Source organism: Anser cygnoides, chromosome 15, assembly GCF_040182565.1.
Source record: "Anser cygnoides isolate HZ-2024a breed goose chromosome 15, Taihu_goose_T2T_genome, whole genome shotgun sequence".
Lineage (NCBI taxonomy): Eukaryota > Metazoa > Chordata > Aves > Anseriformes > Anatidae > Anser > Anser cygnoides.
Window position 1 is genome coordinate 4,327,221 of NC_089887.1, and position 15,123 is coordinate 4,342,343.

Below are 15,123 nucleotides of genomic sequence, written 5' to 3' on the forward strand. Positions count from 1 at the left end.
GGAGGGGCTAGGCAATGCTAGGAACGGCCAGGTTCCTAGACAGATTGCGTGGGGCCGTGCCCCTGGGCCAACAGCATTTTTTGCCTCTGCACTAATGTTTGCAAAACAGGTCCAGGCTCACCTCCAGGCCTGTACTGAAGAGCCAAGAGGCAGCACTGACACTTGTCCTAGGACAACATCTCAGACGTGCCCAGCTTTGCATGGCCATGATGTGCTTGGTGATTTATGTAATCAGTGACAGATGGGAATCAATTAAGCAGTTTATAGGGGCACGTGCCTGAGTTTTGCTCCCCAGCTTGCACTGAGCAGCCAAAACCCCGTCAGCATGGGGCTGCAACCGCCTGGTGACAGGAACCTTACTTCCCTTTTGCTGGGCTCTTACAAAGCACCTGGACCTGAGGAGGCCATGCCTGGGCACTTATCCTTTATCTTTACATCCAAAGGCCAGTTCTCCCCACATGGGTGATGCTGGGGACCACCAGAAGGATGTCAGGGGCTGCAGTTAGAGGTGCTCGGGGGCAGACGTGTCCCTGCGAGGGCTGCAGGCGCGGGTTAGCTGCCTTGCTTCCCTCACACAAAGCCTTTGATTTTCCAATTACCTCTGCTAATAACTGGTGTGATATCTCAGCGGGAGGTGGGTTTGTGGTTGGGTATTTTCTCCTCTCAGACAGAAACTGAGGCAAAGCCTCAGCAGAGAGAGAGGCTAGCCCCCCTTCTCGCTCCCTCAGAAAGTAAATAAACTGTGCAGCAGCTTCACACACTAGGAAATCCCTCCTTTCATCCCAGATGGGTCTGGTGGGAGCAATTTACTCATCTGTAGGTGACTGACAGTCTAACAGACCAGCCAGGAGTAGGAGCAAACAAGACTCAGAGCCCAACAAACCCACGGTGCCGCCGTGCTGGGGCTGGCAGGGGACAGTGGCACCATCCTGACCACACGAGGAGCACATCCCCTCCCAGCAGCAACCTCCCCACAACCTCACAGTGATGAAGGAACCACATACAGGAGGGGAAAACATGCTGCTGTGGCTCTGGAGATGTTCCTGCAGCCGGGCAGTGGAGGGTCACAGCTGAAAGCCACATCCACTGGGCTCTGCACCTGGCTGCTGAACCTTTACAAAGTCTTTACTTACCCAATTTTTCAATACATATATATTTTTTTGCTCGTCTCCTGGAGCACTGTTGTCTCTCTGGCTTGACAGTCTTTGAGAAAAATCGCAGTCAATAAAAGTCGTATCTCCTCTGAGAAGATGCCCTTCATGGGCTGCTCAGCCCCTGACCACCCACGTGCTGCTGTCTGACAGGAGAAGAATCAGAAGGAGAAGGGGGGAATTTATCCTATCTTACTAAATTAGGTATTCCCCCCCAAATTGCCACCACCAGTCAGAGCTGCAGATCCTGAACACACCACATAATTTTATATGAAATGAGGGTATTAAAGCAATCCTGCTATACTTAGACAGCCCTTTGGACCAGACGCGATGGGGGAGCGTGTCCTTACTGAGGCTCTTTCTGTAATGAGAATATCACTGAAATGGCACCCAGGAGGGAAGAAGCGGAGCGGAAGGCTCTCCGCAGGATGGTTCTGGAAACATCTGAGGGCTCGGAGGGCACCCGGCGAGTGCCTGCACACAGGCACGGTCCAGAGTCCTGCGGTACCGACGGGGCCGTGCTGGGTGCTTCCCACCTCAGGTGTGCAGTGAACAGGTTAAAACAAATGAAAAATAACTGCGCCGAGCTGATGTCAACTCTCCTAATTTTGACTGATTCACAAAATTGTCCATTTTTTCCCCCCTCTCCCAGCTCAGCTAATAGTTTCCTTAATAGGCAATATCTCTGCGAGAGCTGTTAACCCCAGCAGTAAGAGTCACGCTGGTGGCCAGCAGCTTCTCGGTGCACGGGGTCACAGAAAACACATGAGACAGGGATGGTTTGCAGCCACAGCCACATTCCCAGGGTTAACGGCGTGCGACCACAGAGGAACCAGCGCGGTCCAAGCAGAGCCTCTTCCTCCAGGTCACGAGCAGCTGTGGCCTCAGCTCCCCTGACATCACCCTCATGCTGATACCAACACAGTACTGCTGCTTCTCCCGTTAATAAGAAAGCCCAAGGGCTCTTGAGAAGCCTGTGGGAGCCCTGGCTGTGTGCAGGGGGCTGTAAAAGCTGTGCTGTTGTACCTCAGGGCGACCAGGGGGAGCTCAGTGTGACCCTGCTCCCCCGGCGCAGGGCAGCAAGGAAGGTGTGTGGTAATTCACAAGCTGCTGGTCACCACGCTTAACACAAACAGAAGGTGATTTGGGTGGTGATAGCTGGCTGCAGTCACCGGTATTGTCACAGCTGCAAAAATGGGCCTGTCACAGGAATGGCAATTCATCTTGGAGCATCAGGGAACTGATGACTGAATTGATGGGGCATGGAAGATGCAGAACTTCAGAGGAACAGGGCTGACAAATGAAAATGCCCTTCTGCTTGTAAAAACTCCTGGAGAGGCAGAGGTTTGAAAACCACACAGTCTTTCCCTGAGGAAAGGTGATGTTACCACCACCCGGCTGGCAAAAACAGGACCGAGAAACACAAAGGGGAGAGCAGTCCTGCATGGACACAGACCACTGGGCTGATGACCACCCCAAGCAGTATCATAGACCCCCAAGGTTTACATTTCTTCCACAAGCTAGGGGAAAAAACAAAAAACAAAACAAAACAAAAAAAACAACATACTGTAACACACAGCGGACTTCTAATGGACAAAGTATCTGCGTTGACAAACAAACTGCCCTTCACTGACTGTCACACATTTAACAACTCTCTTCTTATGTTCCTCTCGTCTCACTGTAGTCTTCTGCCTGAAGTCAAATTTCTGATCGGCCGTGCTCTCACACGAGCCTCCAGAAAGGCCTCAATGGGCAAGCACCACACACACAACTCTACTCCTGTAACACCTCTGAAGGCTTCCGAAGCGTCAGCAGCTGAAACCCATCTCCCTTTCACTCCTCTATAATTTCCTAGCAAAGACAGAAAATTACAACCCACAGCCAGCGCTCCACATAAAGCCAATTACAAGAAGCGCGGGGGTGGCAGTGCTCTCTGACACCAGCTCCGCCAAGGACGGTCCATCCTTCGCACGTCTCGCCTGGTGCGATGGAAGAGCTCGTCTCTGCACTGCAGCCTCCCTTAACGAAGTACCCGGCGCTCAACACAAAGCTGTCTGAGGGTGAAGGGGCAACACCACATTCACAATGACCTCAATTTGTGCCAAGCCGCTTCAAAATCATGAGTCCAGACAGAAAACAAACAAACAAATAAATAAATGAATCATGGCACGGCCTTAACGACACCAGCTCAAAACACGCAATACCCAGCCTTTTCCACTATGGTCCCCTTAGCCCAAACCCACCCCATATCATGGGACACGTTAGGGACATGTGGTGATTGCAGAGCCAGGGCGTGTGCCCAGCCAGACCCGGCTCTCAGCAGGGCATCAAGGCCCACGAGCGGAGTTAGGCCCACAGCTCCCGGGCCGTGGTGGCTCTTCCTGGAGCACACCATGACTGCAGCGCAGGCAGCATGTGCGTGACAGGGCTGCTTGGCCCACAATTCATTCAGTGCCAGCGGCTCCTTATCAGCGAGTGTTGGATGCGAGCCATATCCAAGAAGGCCGGGCACGATCCCTCCTGAGAAACCCAGCAGGCTAGGCTGGAGAATCCTCGCTCACCACCAGCTGGAGGGTTTCTGCCGTGACTAAAAGCAGGCACTGTGCTGGCTGGGCTAAGCCTGACCTGCTCAGTGAAACACAGACATCTTCTTCTCACGTCCTTTGTTTCTTCTGTGGTGGGGATCAGTGGAAGCACCTTCATCAGTCGGCCTGGAAGGATTTTGCCAGATGGAGGACTGTAAAGCTGAATCCTTCTTTTCCCGGTCCTTTCCATGGTAGGTGATTAAATGTTTCCTAATTTCCATCAGGTTGCATGAGGTTGTATCCCAGAGGATAAGGTCTCCCAGACGATTAAGTCACAGTGCCACAAATCAGTCTGGAAATTTGCCCTGCTTCAACCCATATTTTCCATAGTTCAGCTTCTCTGATTACTCTTAATTGCCTGTCTCCTCCCCGGCCCCTACCTCCAGGGTGTTTGTACCAATCAGATGTGCTTGTATGTACACAAGAAAGAACCCAAGATTTAAAAAAAAAAAAAAAAAAGTTTGCATTTACCAGTTGAGTCTTGTACTGTTGGAATTAATCTCTAATTAGGTCAGTCATGTTCCCCTGGTATGGTATGAGTGATAGCACTGGAAAACAAAGACAATTTATTGAGACCCAAAAATAACTCATCCTGCTGTTTTGTAAGAAAGATGGGTTTTCTTTGCCCTGCGCCAAGGACACTTGCAACTGAGGCCACTCGGGCATGCAAACTGCGGCTTGGTCCCATAGGCAAAGCTGGCCCGTGCCTCAATTTCCTCCTGTTAAACAAAGAATATTAATCCTTTCCAGTTTGACAGGGTTGTGGTGAGGTCACCTGCGTTTGTAAGGCTTTTTATCACTCTTGGCACGAGGCCCCGGGCTATATTACACATGCTTTTTTTTTTTTTTCAGGACCGCCTTTCAGCCTTATCTGCACGTTCTGTTTAGTGCACAAAGTACAAGCATTGGCACGGTCTCATATTATCAAGGACTGGGCTGAAGAATAGCAGAGCCATTGGTGCAGCTACTGCACGGCTGCTTTCCTCGAGTGTATATCACAAGGCCCATGGCCACGAACAGTGACCTCAGCCTGCAGAAGTTGCACAACGTGGAAAAGTCTCCTCTAATAACATCACGGGCGTTGGTTGCTTCCTCCTCTGACACATTGTTTTCGCTGTAAGGCACAGATAATTTGCAGCTTTTTTTTTCCATATATAGGTGCAGATTCTCCAATTTTGCAAATGACTTCATCGCTGTCAGCACTGTTGGCAGCTGAGACATTTGCGTGCCTAAACGCTACAGGATGACTTCACGCATTGGACTCACCTGACTTAATATCACCCTGCCTATCTAACAAACAGCGATGCACATGCCGATTGCCTACTTAACAGAGGTCTCTACAGGCCTGGGAAGTCAGCACCAAAACTTCAGCAACCACATTGCCTGGGCTCAGAGAGATGTGCCCTGCATTTCCAAGGAAATGGCACAGCAAAGCAAAAGGACTCCTTTTCTTGGGACATGGTGGAAGTGCAAGAAAAATGAACAAAAGCACGTGTTCAGATAAAGTTTCTTTTGACATTGTGGGAACTGTGGGTTCAAAATGAAAACAATTAACAAAGCAAGATAGGGAGAAAAATATAAAAACAAGAGGCAGGCTTCAAAAATTAAAAGGAGCAAGGGGAAAAATAAATAACCCCAGAGCAAAATGGCAGGGGTAAGAAGAGGAAACAAATGAGAAAAATAGCAGGAAAAGGGCCAGTAATGAAAGCCCAGATTACTTGATTCACTCAAGCCATTGCTTTTGCTGTTCAGGGCAGGGCGGGAAGCCAATCTGTTTTCTCTGGTATTGTTTAGGCTACAAATACCATGGCAGATTTCCCATCCACTCCAGTGTTTATGGCCATGGTCCACTCCTAACCACGAAAACATGTGCAGAGGAAACGTGTCCCGAGAAGAGCAAGGGCTGGAAGCGGGAGGATGATACACTTCGGAGCTGAATGACCTCAAAAAAGCACTTCTGCGTTTTTCTGGCAATTTTGTAGAATAATGTCTCGTTCACGAAATTCTACAGTGCAAGGATTTTCATCTTCAAAATGGGTACATTGATACCTCTGGGTTATTACAAGCTACCAGCCACAGAGGGCTGCCTGTATTTATACAACTCTGCATTGTTTATAATATCCCTTTCAGAAGCAGGAAAATAAGAGTTCTTTCCTTAGCAGTTTGACTCCCTCCCCATCTCCCACTTGGAAAATATTGATTTCCCACCATCGCCTCTCCCAGCAGAGCTGCAGCCAACCTGGCTGCATTTGGTTTACGTCTCTAGGTCAGATCCTCAGCTGGTGTAAAGCCACAATTACTCCTCCTGAATAGCAGCTGCACGGATTTACACCGGTTGGGATCTGGCCCAGCCTCACCAACATCAGCACACTTGTGGGACCTGAATAATGGCTGCTACAGTGCTGCAGGGGATGACAAATATTTGCGAAGGGACAAAATCATACAAACTGGTGGCCTCGTGGGTTTCAGCTCTCGTGTACTAAAGATCTGGGGGAAGTTTATCACCATCAAACACCACAAATTTCAGGCTGATCAAATTTTGGGTGTAAACTATTTGAGAGTGCCATTTTAGCTGAAAAGCAGCAGGGGATTATAAGATTTTATAGTCCAGAACTAACAGCGTGGAATTTCAGCCCGTGTTACATTTTCACTGTCCTGAGCTGTTAAATTGTGAGCACGCTGGCAAGGCACCAAGACATTTCTGCAAGCCAAAAATAACAGAAGAAGCTTGAACCCCCCCCCCCCCCCCCACCCTCCCCACCAATAAAAGTACCAAGGACACACACATTCAAAAAGGGTTCTTTTAATTAGAAGCAATTTTGCAAAAGAAGAAGTAACTTTCTCATATAAAATAGTGGAGTGGTGAAGGTGAGGCTAACGAGAGGTGTGGAACAAAAATCCAGGGCAAATCCCCAAGGAGACACTGAAGTAAAAGCAACGGCCCGATAACTGTAGTATGCTAAAGGATAACTCTGAAACAGCTGTGTAAGGTGTTCCTACCCCTAAACTGACAGCAGATACCAAATCAGAGGACGGACTCCATCCAAAGAGCAGCAAAGCAACTGGCTGCCAAGCCATCCTAGCACCGTGTTCTTGCACCTTTCTGCTACCCGAGAGCTGCTGCAACATCCCCACAGGTCATGCCACTGCCCCCGAGCTCAGCGTTACCAACCGGGGAGTGCTATATGTCCTATGGGACACCACCAGCAGAAAAGTGGCACTTCCAGACATAGAGAATGGGACATACGCAGGAGAACACTTTGACATAAAGCTCTGCAGCCCCATTCCAGTCTCTATATCTAGTGATTCAAGCCCCAAGAAGGTGCACAGTGATCAAACAGTAATCAACCGAAATCATGAATTTCGTGTCAAGTCTTGAGGCTCTGAGGCCTTTTAAAATGGGCAGGTGGCAGCTCTGAGAAGACAAAAACTCTGAGTCAGTGCCCAAATCTCAAACCACAAAGGTACCTCGCCCCTTGTTCAAACCCGTCCCACCTGTCCCGTGTGACACTTGTGTGCTTATCAGTGCTGGCTCTACGACAGTGGGTGGCAAGCTTTGCACCTCCAAAAAGCGCACGCCAACTTCATTTGTCTGGGAGGGCTGGGGTTGAGATGTGAAGGAGAAGAAGAGGAGTGTAGAAATATGAAGAAATTAAGGGACTTGTCAGGTGAAGCCGCTTAAGGCCCATACCCAGCCCAACCTGTTCAGTCTCGGGGTTAACGTGCTCCTAATTGAAGGGTGGCTTTCTGTAAGAAGGAGGTTTCAATGGATTCTGTACAACCACATTGTCATGCATGTGGCTTCTGTGTACACTCAACAGCAACAAACCTCTCCCCACGTGACCTCTAGTAACACCAGGATGTTGTACGGACTCCACACACGCTGGCAAAAACCTATAAAAACGACCTAAGAAATGTGATTGAACTAGCAGGAACTCCAGGTTGAATGAAACTCTTTACAGTACAACCCGCCTGTCTAGCAACTGTTCTATGACAGCTTTTCCTCTCCAAATATAATCCCTCATTGCATGTGCCCTTTTGGCTACTATTGATAAAGGAAATTGACAAAGATTGGGGGTTTGGGGATTGGGTTCTCTTCTGTCTCAGGTTTCTAGGGCTGCTGATTTCTAATAGCCCTGCCAAAAATTCTTTCTTTTTAATAATTTCCTGAAAAATTCTTTCTCTAAAAAGATTTTTTTCTGAAATAGGTTGCCTTGTTTAGTCTGAAAATAGCAAGTGGGAGAAGATAGCAGTGCTCTGTATGTATAAACAGCTCTCTCTCCTCCCTTTTTGGAGAGCAGATTGGATAATGTTTGGATGACCCAATGGATTTCTTGAGGGAAGCAATGACAAGGATAATAAATGTAACCCCACCTCACGACAGACATGGATACTTATTCTAAAAAATTGCTAAAGCAGCTTCTGGCAGAGACCTGGGTATAAGCAGAAGAAATGAGATCTTGGCCCATCTGCAAAGCATCACTGGTTTTAGCACTCCAAAAGAGGAGGAAAAAAAATATCCTTCTGGGTAACAGACTTTTTTTTTTTCCTCCAGTAATACCAACTGCCTCCAAACTGGGGTCACTGGCCACAGTGTGATTCCTTTAGTACGTGCTGCTGAACTCCTTTGCCTTGCGCGTTGCCCCTACTCCCTGCTTTCCTCACAAAGCAGTTTCCAGCTGGCGACTCCCAGGGTGGGGAAAGAGAGGCTGTCACTGCTGGAAGTAAGAGAGTGCCCCCTCCTGTCCCTTCCCACCACTGCCGCTTGCACCCCAGCAGCACCAGCCGTGAGCCAACCTCAGGGCACTGAGATGGGAATGGAAAATATCCCACCTGAAGGAGCAGGCTCTGGATGGGGACACTTCACGGGTGAGACGGAGTTTTGGAGGACAAAAGGCTCCACTGGCAGTGGGTTGGAACAACACCAGGGGCTGTGGGAGGCTCCTTCGCTCAACATGCACTTTTGCACATGGTTTGTAATAGCGCCGAGCCGATGCTCAGTCCCGCGGGGAGGGCTGCGAGCATCGCTGAGTGATGGCTGGTGTCAGCTCAGCCCTGGGAGGGGGGCGAAGGCTTGGGCACTCTTTTCCTGCAGGGAATGGGATATTTCCATGGCTATTGCATGAAAAATGAGCTCCTGTTAAACTGTTCCCTAAAATGTCTCCCTTGGTCATTTCATAACACTGTTTTTATTTTTTAATAACAGTCACCCAGAGACCTGAGAAACAAGGCAAAGTAAATAAATAAATACAGATAAAATATCCTACAAAGAGTTTTCCACAGAAGCCTTCATTTTTCAAGACTGTTCTAAACAGAAAGAAGGAAACAGAAGTAGATTTGATGGGTGAAGTTATTGTAACATGACAGCTAATGTTTAAAAGTTATATTTCAAAGCTGTAATTCCCAAAGATTACAGCTATGAAAGAGAGCTTTCTTGCTAACTGATGGAGTGTTTCCTTCTAGATAGAACAATTTACCTGATATTAGAGGTAAATAAAACCTACCTATTCATCATATTTTGCAAGTGTAGCATATGAATAGGAAGGCACAGGCATCATGCATGTAGCTATACACGTCCTGGGCAGAACATATATCCTCCTCTCATCTTAGGAGTCGGCAGGGCAGTGTACGTCCATGACAGGTGAATGCCTAAGTAAAATAAACCCATATGTAAGAAAAGCCAACTCCTAAACAAAACAAAACCAGGAGTGATAATAGCCTGGAATGGAACAGAAATGGCTTTGTTCAGATCAACAGGTCCTAAAGGAATCCAATCTAACCTTTTCATTTGGTGGCAGTCAGAAGAAAAGGGCCATACAGCCATGTCAGCAGGCCCACAGCAAGCACAAGCACTTTAGTTGCAGATGGCACTGAAAAAAAAGGGATAGTTTATTCTCCTCACTTTGTACAGACTGTACTGCTCCCCATGTCTTCCTTCAGTCAAACTGTGGCCACAAAGTCCTTTTTCTTTATTCCCCGTGGTTTCCTTGCCCTTTTGCTCAATGTGATATCAGAACAGTCCTAGGGAGTAACTTCACCTTATATCAATTCAGATCTGACAATATTCAGGAGGTATGGAGCTAATCACACAACGCTATCCTTTGGAGCAATGTCTACAATATTTGATCTGCTTTATTCTAAACTAGATCTTTAGGTCCCTTAGTGATCCTTGAAAGGTTCCTCCCATGGCACTACCTCTGTTGGAGTTAAGCCCCATTAAAATTCCAACATCAACTGCATTGTTATGTCCCATGTATATATAACAAGAAGTTCAAAATACGTAATCTGATGCAGAAAATAACAGGGAAGAAAGAAAACAAAACAGAAAGTCACATAGATAATTTTGCCTAAGAAACAAACAAACAAAAAATAATCAGACTGTGAACAATTTTTTGTTCAGTTCAGTAATTAAAGCAAAGTCCATATGGCTTAAGAGAACAGTCAAAGTGCACAGAAGGCAGCAGGTTTTTTTTTTTGTTTTGTTTTGTTTTGCATTCCTCTTCACATCATCCTCTTTAGAGCCTCTTCTCCATCCCACACACATCCTACCCAGGTGCAGAGAAGGGGGCGCCTCACAAGGATTTGGCTCAAGCTTGTACCTTTGCAAGTCCCTTGCTATCTAATGAGCTGTGGATAATTATCCCAAACTCAAAAGCACTTAAGCACACCCACTGGAGTTTTCGGTTCTGAACCTTTGTCTTTCTGGAGCCTGTGGAAAAGAACAGCAATCCAATGCCAATGCTATCCAGAACCTGTATGCACCAAGGGCAGCAGTGCTCAGAGGCAGTGCCAGAGAGTAAAGGCAGTTCTGAATTGGTTTGCCCTGTCCGAGAGGCACTGAAAGGTGACAGCAAGGCTGAGCTTGCCCTTGGACCTCCCCCCTGTCTAGGTTAGGTGCCACCAGGCTACTTCTAACCAGCCCCCAAGGGCAAGGACAGGCAGCCGCTGTAATCAGCGTTAGGTTGGTTTCAGCAGCCTGCCTTGAAGACACCGCCAGGCAGTGCCACAGCTGTCCCTCAGCCCTGCAGAGAGGACGGGGACAATTTGCCCACACATGTCCCGATGCGATGTTAGCAAGCAGCGGGATGCCAACTTTCCTGGCTGAACTGCATCCACCTGGGAGGAAATGCCAGATGCTGGAGTGGCAAGGACGTGCCTCTTTCCAAATTTACCTTTCAAACTCTTGCAGTAAAAAGCATAGTGATCCAGGACTGCTGCTAGGTCCAAGGGCTCGACTCGATTTCTTCAACCCCCTGACAATTTTCATGTGAACAAAGAACTTGCTGCTAAACATGGCAGACTCAGGAAAAGGACAGAAAACAAAAAGAAAGATGTACAAAAGGATGGAAAATAAACAAAAAATCTCCCTCTTCTTTCCAAAGCCTGTAGCTTCAAGTGCACAAAGCAGGCTGTAAATGTGCACAAGGTAATTCATGACCCCAATGCTTGAAAAAAACGTGTTAGCTTTATTTGGAGACACTTTGTTGCTTTTCCTAGATAAGAAGCTGAAGAATCAATAAAAGGCACCTGTGGACACCAAAACTCACCCAAGCCGCGTGACGTGGCTTCAAAAATCAAACAAACCTAACTACCATGTACCATTTTTACAGATCAGCAAGCAGCACTGCAGAGTCTGGGCAAGAAAGGATGCTCAATTTCTATTGACAGGGCAGGATAACTTTCATGATCAAAAACCTCATCAATTAGTAGACTCTTTAGCTTGTCCCCGCAATCTTAATTGAAAGATTCCTCTGGCTTGCTGGGTTGTGTCCTTTGACTTTTAAAAAATGAACAATTCAAATGGCACATGCAGTCCACAAGGGAGGATTAGAGCCCCACCAAAAATAAATCGACCTTGCATCTGAATTCTTCCCACTTGCTTCACCCACTGCTGCCCACAGTGCTCTTTTGAGCCACCTACTCTTCTAAAGGCCCTGGAGTTGGAATATTTAAAGATTGCAGCAGGCCCCATTTGAACAAGAAAGGAAAGCAGGTCAGCAATTCAGCATACGGACACCAGTAGTGAGCCTAGAGCAGACACAGTGACACATCTGAGCCTAAGTGAATCAGCCAGTGCTCCTAATGTGAGGAGCAGCAATGGGGAGAGGAGAGAGGAGGGGTCTGCTTTTCACGTGAAAGTCTGTCCCTTCTCTGTTTTCCTACTTGACCCTGATGGTAGGGAAAAATTGAAAAGAAAAATAAAGAGAGTAAAGCAAAAGGAGCCTGGGAGGTTTTATGTTCTCTCTTCAAATCACATCACAAAGTCACTCATTGCATCTAGGGAATTCACCTCCTTGTTTGGACGTGGGATAGGAGGAGGGCAGAGAAAGAAAGAGGGAAGAGAAGGGCACGGGAGCTGCTTCCTGAAGCAGTGTTACAAAAAAGTGGTTAAAAAACCCCTACTATTCACAAGTGGTTAAAATCATCACTTTGCAGAATTCCTTTTTTTTTTTCCTTTTTTTTTTTTTTTTTTTAAACAAAGGTTCGGCTAGTTCAGCTCCATACTTTTAGAGTTGATTGTCTTCGGGAAAAAGGAAAACCAAAACCAAAACAGCCTCATTCGTGTTCCCATCTGCTCTACCCTGATAGAGAAGTTATCACCCCCAGAGTTCACCGCCCCGGCCACGTGCGCGCGGTCACTGCGACGGGGCGCCCCGCGTGCTGCCGGCGGCTCGCCTGGGCTCTTCCCTCCCAGCCCGTGTCACACAAAGGAGGAGAACCCTGTCACTGGAGTCCGGGAGCCGGGCGCAGGCTGTCCCGTTGGGGTGTACACCCCTCCTGAGCTCTGTGTCGTGATGACAGTCTGGAAATAGGGTTCTGTCTCGCTGGCTGCGCACTCCTCGTATCTGTAGGACGCCGGGTGTTTCACCCCTTTCTGCTGCCGCTTCCAGGAGTTGTAGTACGTGGGGTCGCTCATGTAATGGTTCACAAAGGAATGCTTGGGCAGCTCGTCTTCGTAATCCGAGTCAGTGGCCTGGAGCATCAGGGAAAAAAAATCAGCCATTAGCATCTGTGATTTAGCTTGCTCCACTCTAATAGAAATTAGAGACAAGTTTAATATCAGCAGCTGACAAAAGCTGTAATTTTAGGGTAAGGTGGGTTGTAATCCAAGTGTAATACACGCTGGACTGTAGGAAACAACTGCTCTGGTTCAGCCAGGCTTTGCTGCTAGAGGGAAGGTTCCTCAATGATCTCTGATGCTAAGAGATACAGAAAAATCCATTCTAATTCACTGCAGAACACTGCTGCAAGTGCTACAAGTTCCTGTTTTGACAGAAGATGCTGAGAAGGGTAGAGACATTGTAGGGAAACCAACAGCTTTCAACCATATAATCAAAAAGATTGCAATTACAACAGCAATTGAGAATCTGTCTTTTTCTGGTGCAAGGACTGACAGAATGCCTCTCATGCAAATGCACACAAGTTAGCCAGACGTGCTGCTGTTTATGCTGGTCAGATCAGGGCACCTGCACAGCGCTCTGAGTCTGGCTTGCAAGCCCCATTAAATATTGAAAATTAGTTATAGCACTGAAAGGGAATTAAGCAAAACTGCAGTTTATTTCAGGCAAACAACTCCATTCTGTATGTTCTATCTGATTATCGGTGGTATAACAACGCACCCAACCAGCAGCGCTACAGGAAAACAGAAATGCAAAATCTGGAAAAGAACTGCCAGAAGGAGGGGTTGATTTCCTGACACGGCTCACACGTAGGCCAGTGTTCAGAGAGGATCTTGGCCCTTCAAACATTTACACCTGGTGGCTGGTAGCTTCAAAGCTTGTATCAACATCTAGCTGGAGCTGAGGAACTCTATTGAGATGCAACCAGATCAGCTTTGTGTGCCTGCCCCCTCCCCAGTACCGCTGCTGTGATGCAGCTGGAGGAAGCACAGAGGGCTCATCCATCTCCTCCAAAGAGAGACCACGGCAAAGCCTTGGCCACTGTATGAGTGCACATTCTCCTTCTGTTCCCAGTAATGTTCCCACTAATAACAGCCACATCCCATACAGCACACAAACATTTACTCAGTCATTGCCATATCTCACGCCTTCCCTCAAAATCTCTGGTCTGAGCATGCAAAAGCTTTCATTCCTTTTTTTATTTCTCCTGATACTCTGCATACCCAATTCGAAAGGCAATTAAATATCAAAGCGGTAGCTGCCTAAGACATACAAGAGAGAGATGGGTAAGTGCAACTTGCAACTGTTAGTTGCTGCAATTAGTTTCAAAAAGTTGGTATCGTTCTGATCTATGACACCCCACAGCAAACACACATCCTCCTTGATCCTGCCTGCCACACAACTAGTCTCTCCTTCTCTGAAGCTCCTTTTTAATGGTCTCTGAAGAACAACCCTCAAATGCCTTGCAAACCATCATTTGAAAAGGGCACCGCATCCATCATCTTACTTCTTTGCTTAGGTAGCTGCTTCGATACTACTTCGTGAGCGTTTTCCAACACAGTGGGTGATGGACAGGGCTGAGAAATTTTTCCCAGAGTTTTCTGAAAGTCTGAGCACTGCGACTCTTCACAGCTTTGCAAAATTTCCCTTCTGCTGTTAACCATGCTCTGGCTTTTTCAGAATTATCTTGTTTGATTATTTTATGAATGCGAAGCTCCAGGTGCCCTGACATGTAATTAATATTACAACAAAACCCCACCAGCATTTAACAATTATTCCAGAAGGAACCCAGCAAGTCTATCACCTAGAAAAACCCTCCTTTGCACCAGCTGCCAACCTCGGGAAGCCAACACCAGACTCCCTCCAAAGGCCATCCTGAACAGGTGGTTTTTGCAGCATGCCTGGAATATCCCCAGATTTGGAATACTTCGCAGCCAGTGGGTGCAGAGAGCACTTCCAGAGTCTTGGCACTGCTGCAGGAACCATCCTGCCAGCACTGCCCTGTCTATTTTGTAAGGCGCTCCAACAAAAGCGCCTCTGATGACTGCAGATGTGGCAGCATGACAGGGAGGGAGGCAACAGCTCAGCTGCAGAGGCAACCAACTTTTCCTGCAGATCTGATTTCCTCATTCCTATCGAGAAACAAGTTGCACTTGGAACCAGCCTACGTCTCCAAACATTATGCTGCAGCTTCACAGTCTGATGTTAAGGTAAAAAGTGCCTGGGGAGCTGGGGAATCATGGCAGCACCCAGAAGAAAAGTCTCTGCATCCTGAGCAGAGGCAGGTGGCTATGGCTTTTTCACCAGAAACTTGTAATTGAGCTTCCAGATGCCGTGGATGGGCTCCCTCCATCAAAGGCACAATGCTACCACTGCCCTTACCATGTATTCCTACTCTTTCCCCAGACCAAAGTCAGTCTTAGTGCCTTGGGCACACTCAGCCACCCCCAAAGAAAGAAGCCCCTGCTGAAGAGAGGGATCACATCA

General features: G+C 47.6%; 1 protein-coding gene across 6 annotated transcripts in view; it reads right to left on the minus strand.

Annotated features, from left to right (window-relative positions):
• Window positions 1–6,523: 6,523 nt before the first annotated feature.
• SDK1 (sidekick cell adhesion molecule 1) overlaps window positions 6,524–15,123 on the minus strand; it is a 393,312-nt gene continuing 384,712 nt past the window's right edge. For all 6 annotated transcript variants that reach the window (XM_048061197.2, XM_048061189.2, XM_048061203.2 and 3 more), the window contains one exon: window positions 6,524–12,710. In XM_048061197.2, coding sequence (XP_047917154.2) covers window positions 12,438–12,710 — 273 coding nt within the window. In that variant the 3' untranslated portion in view covers window positions 6,524–12,437. The remainder of the gene's footprint in view (window positions 12,711–15,123) is intronic.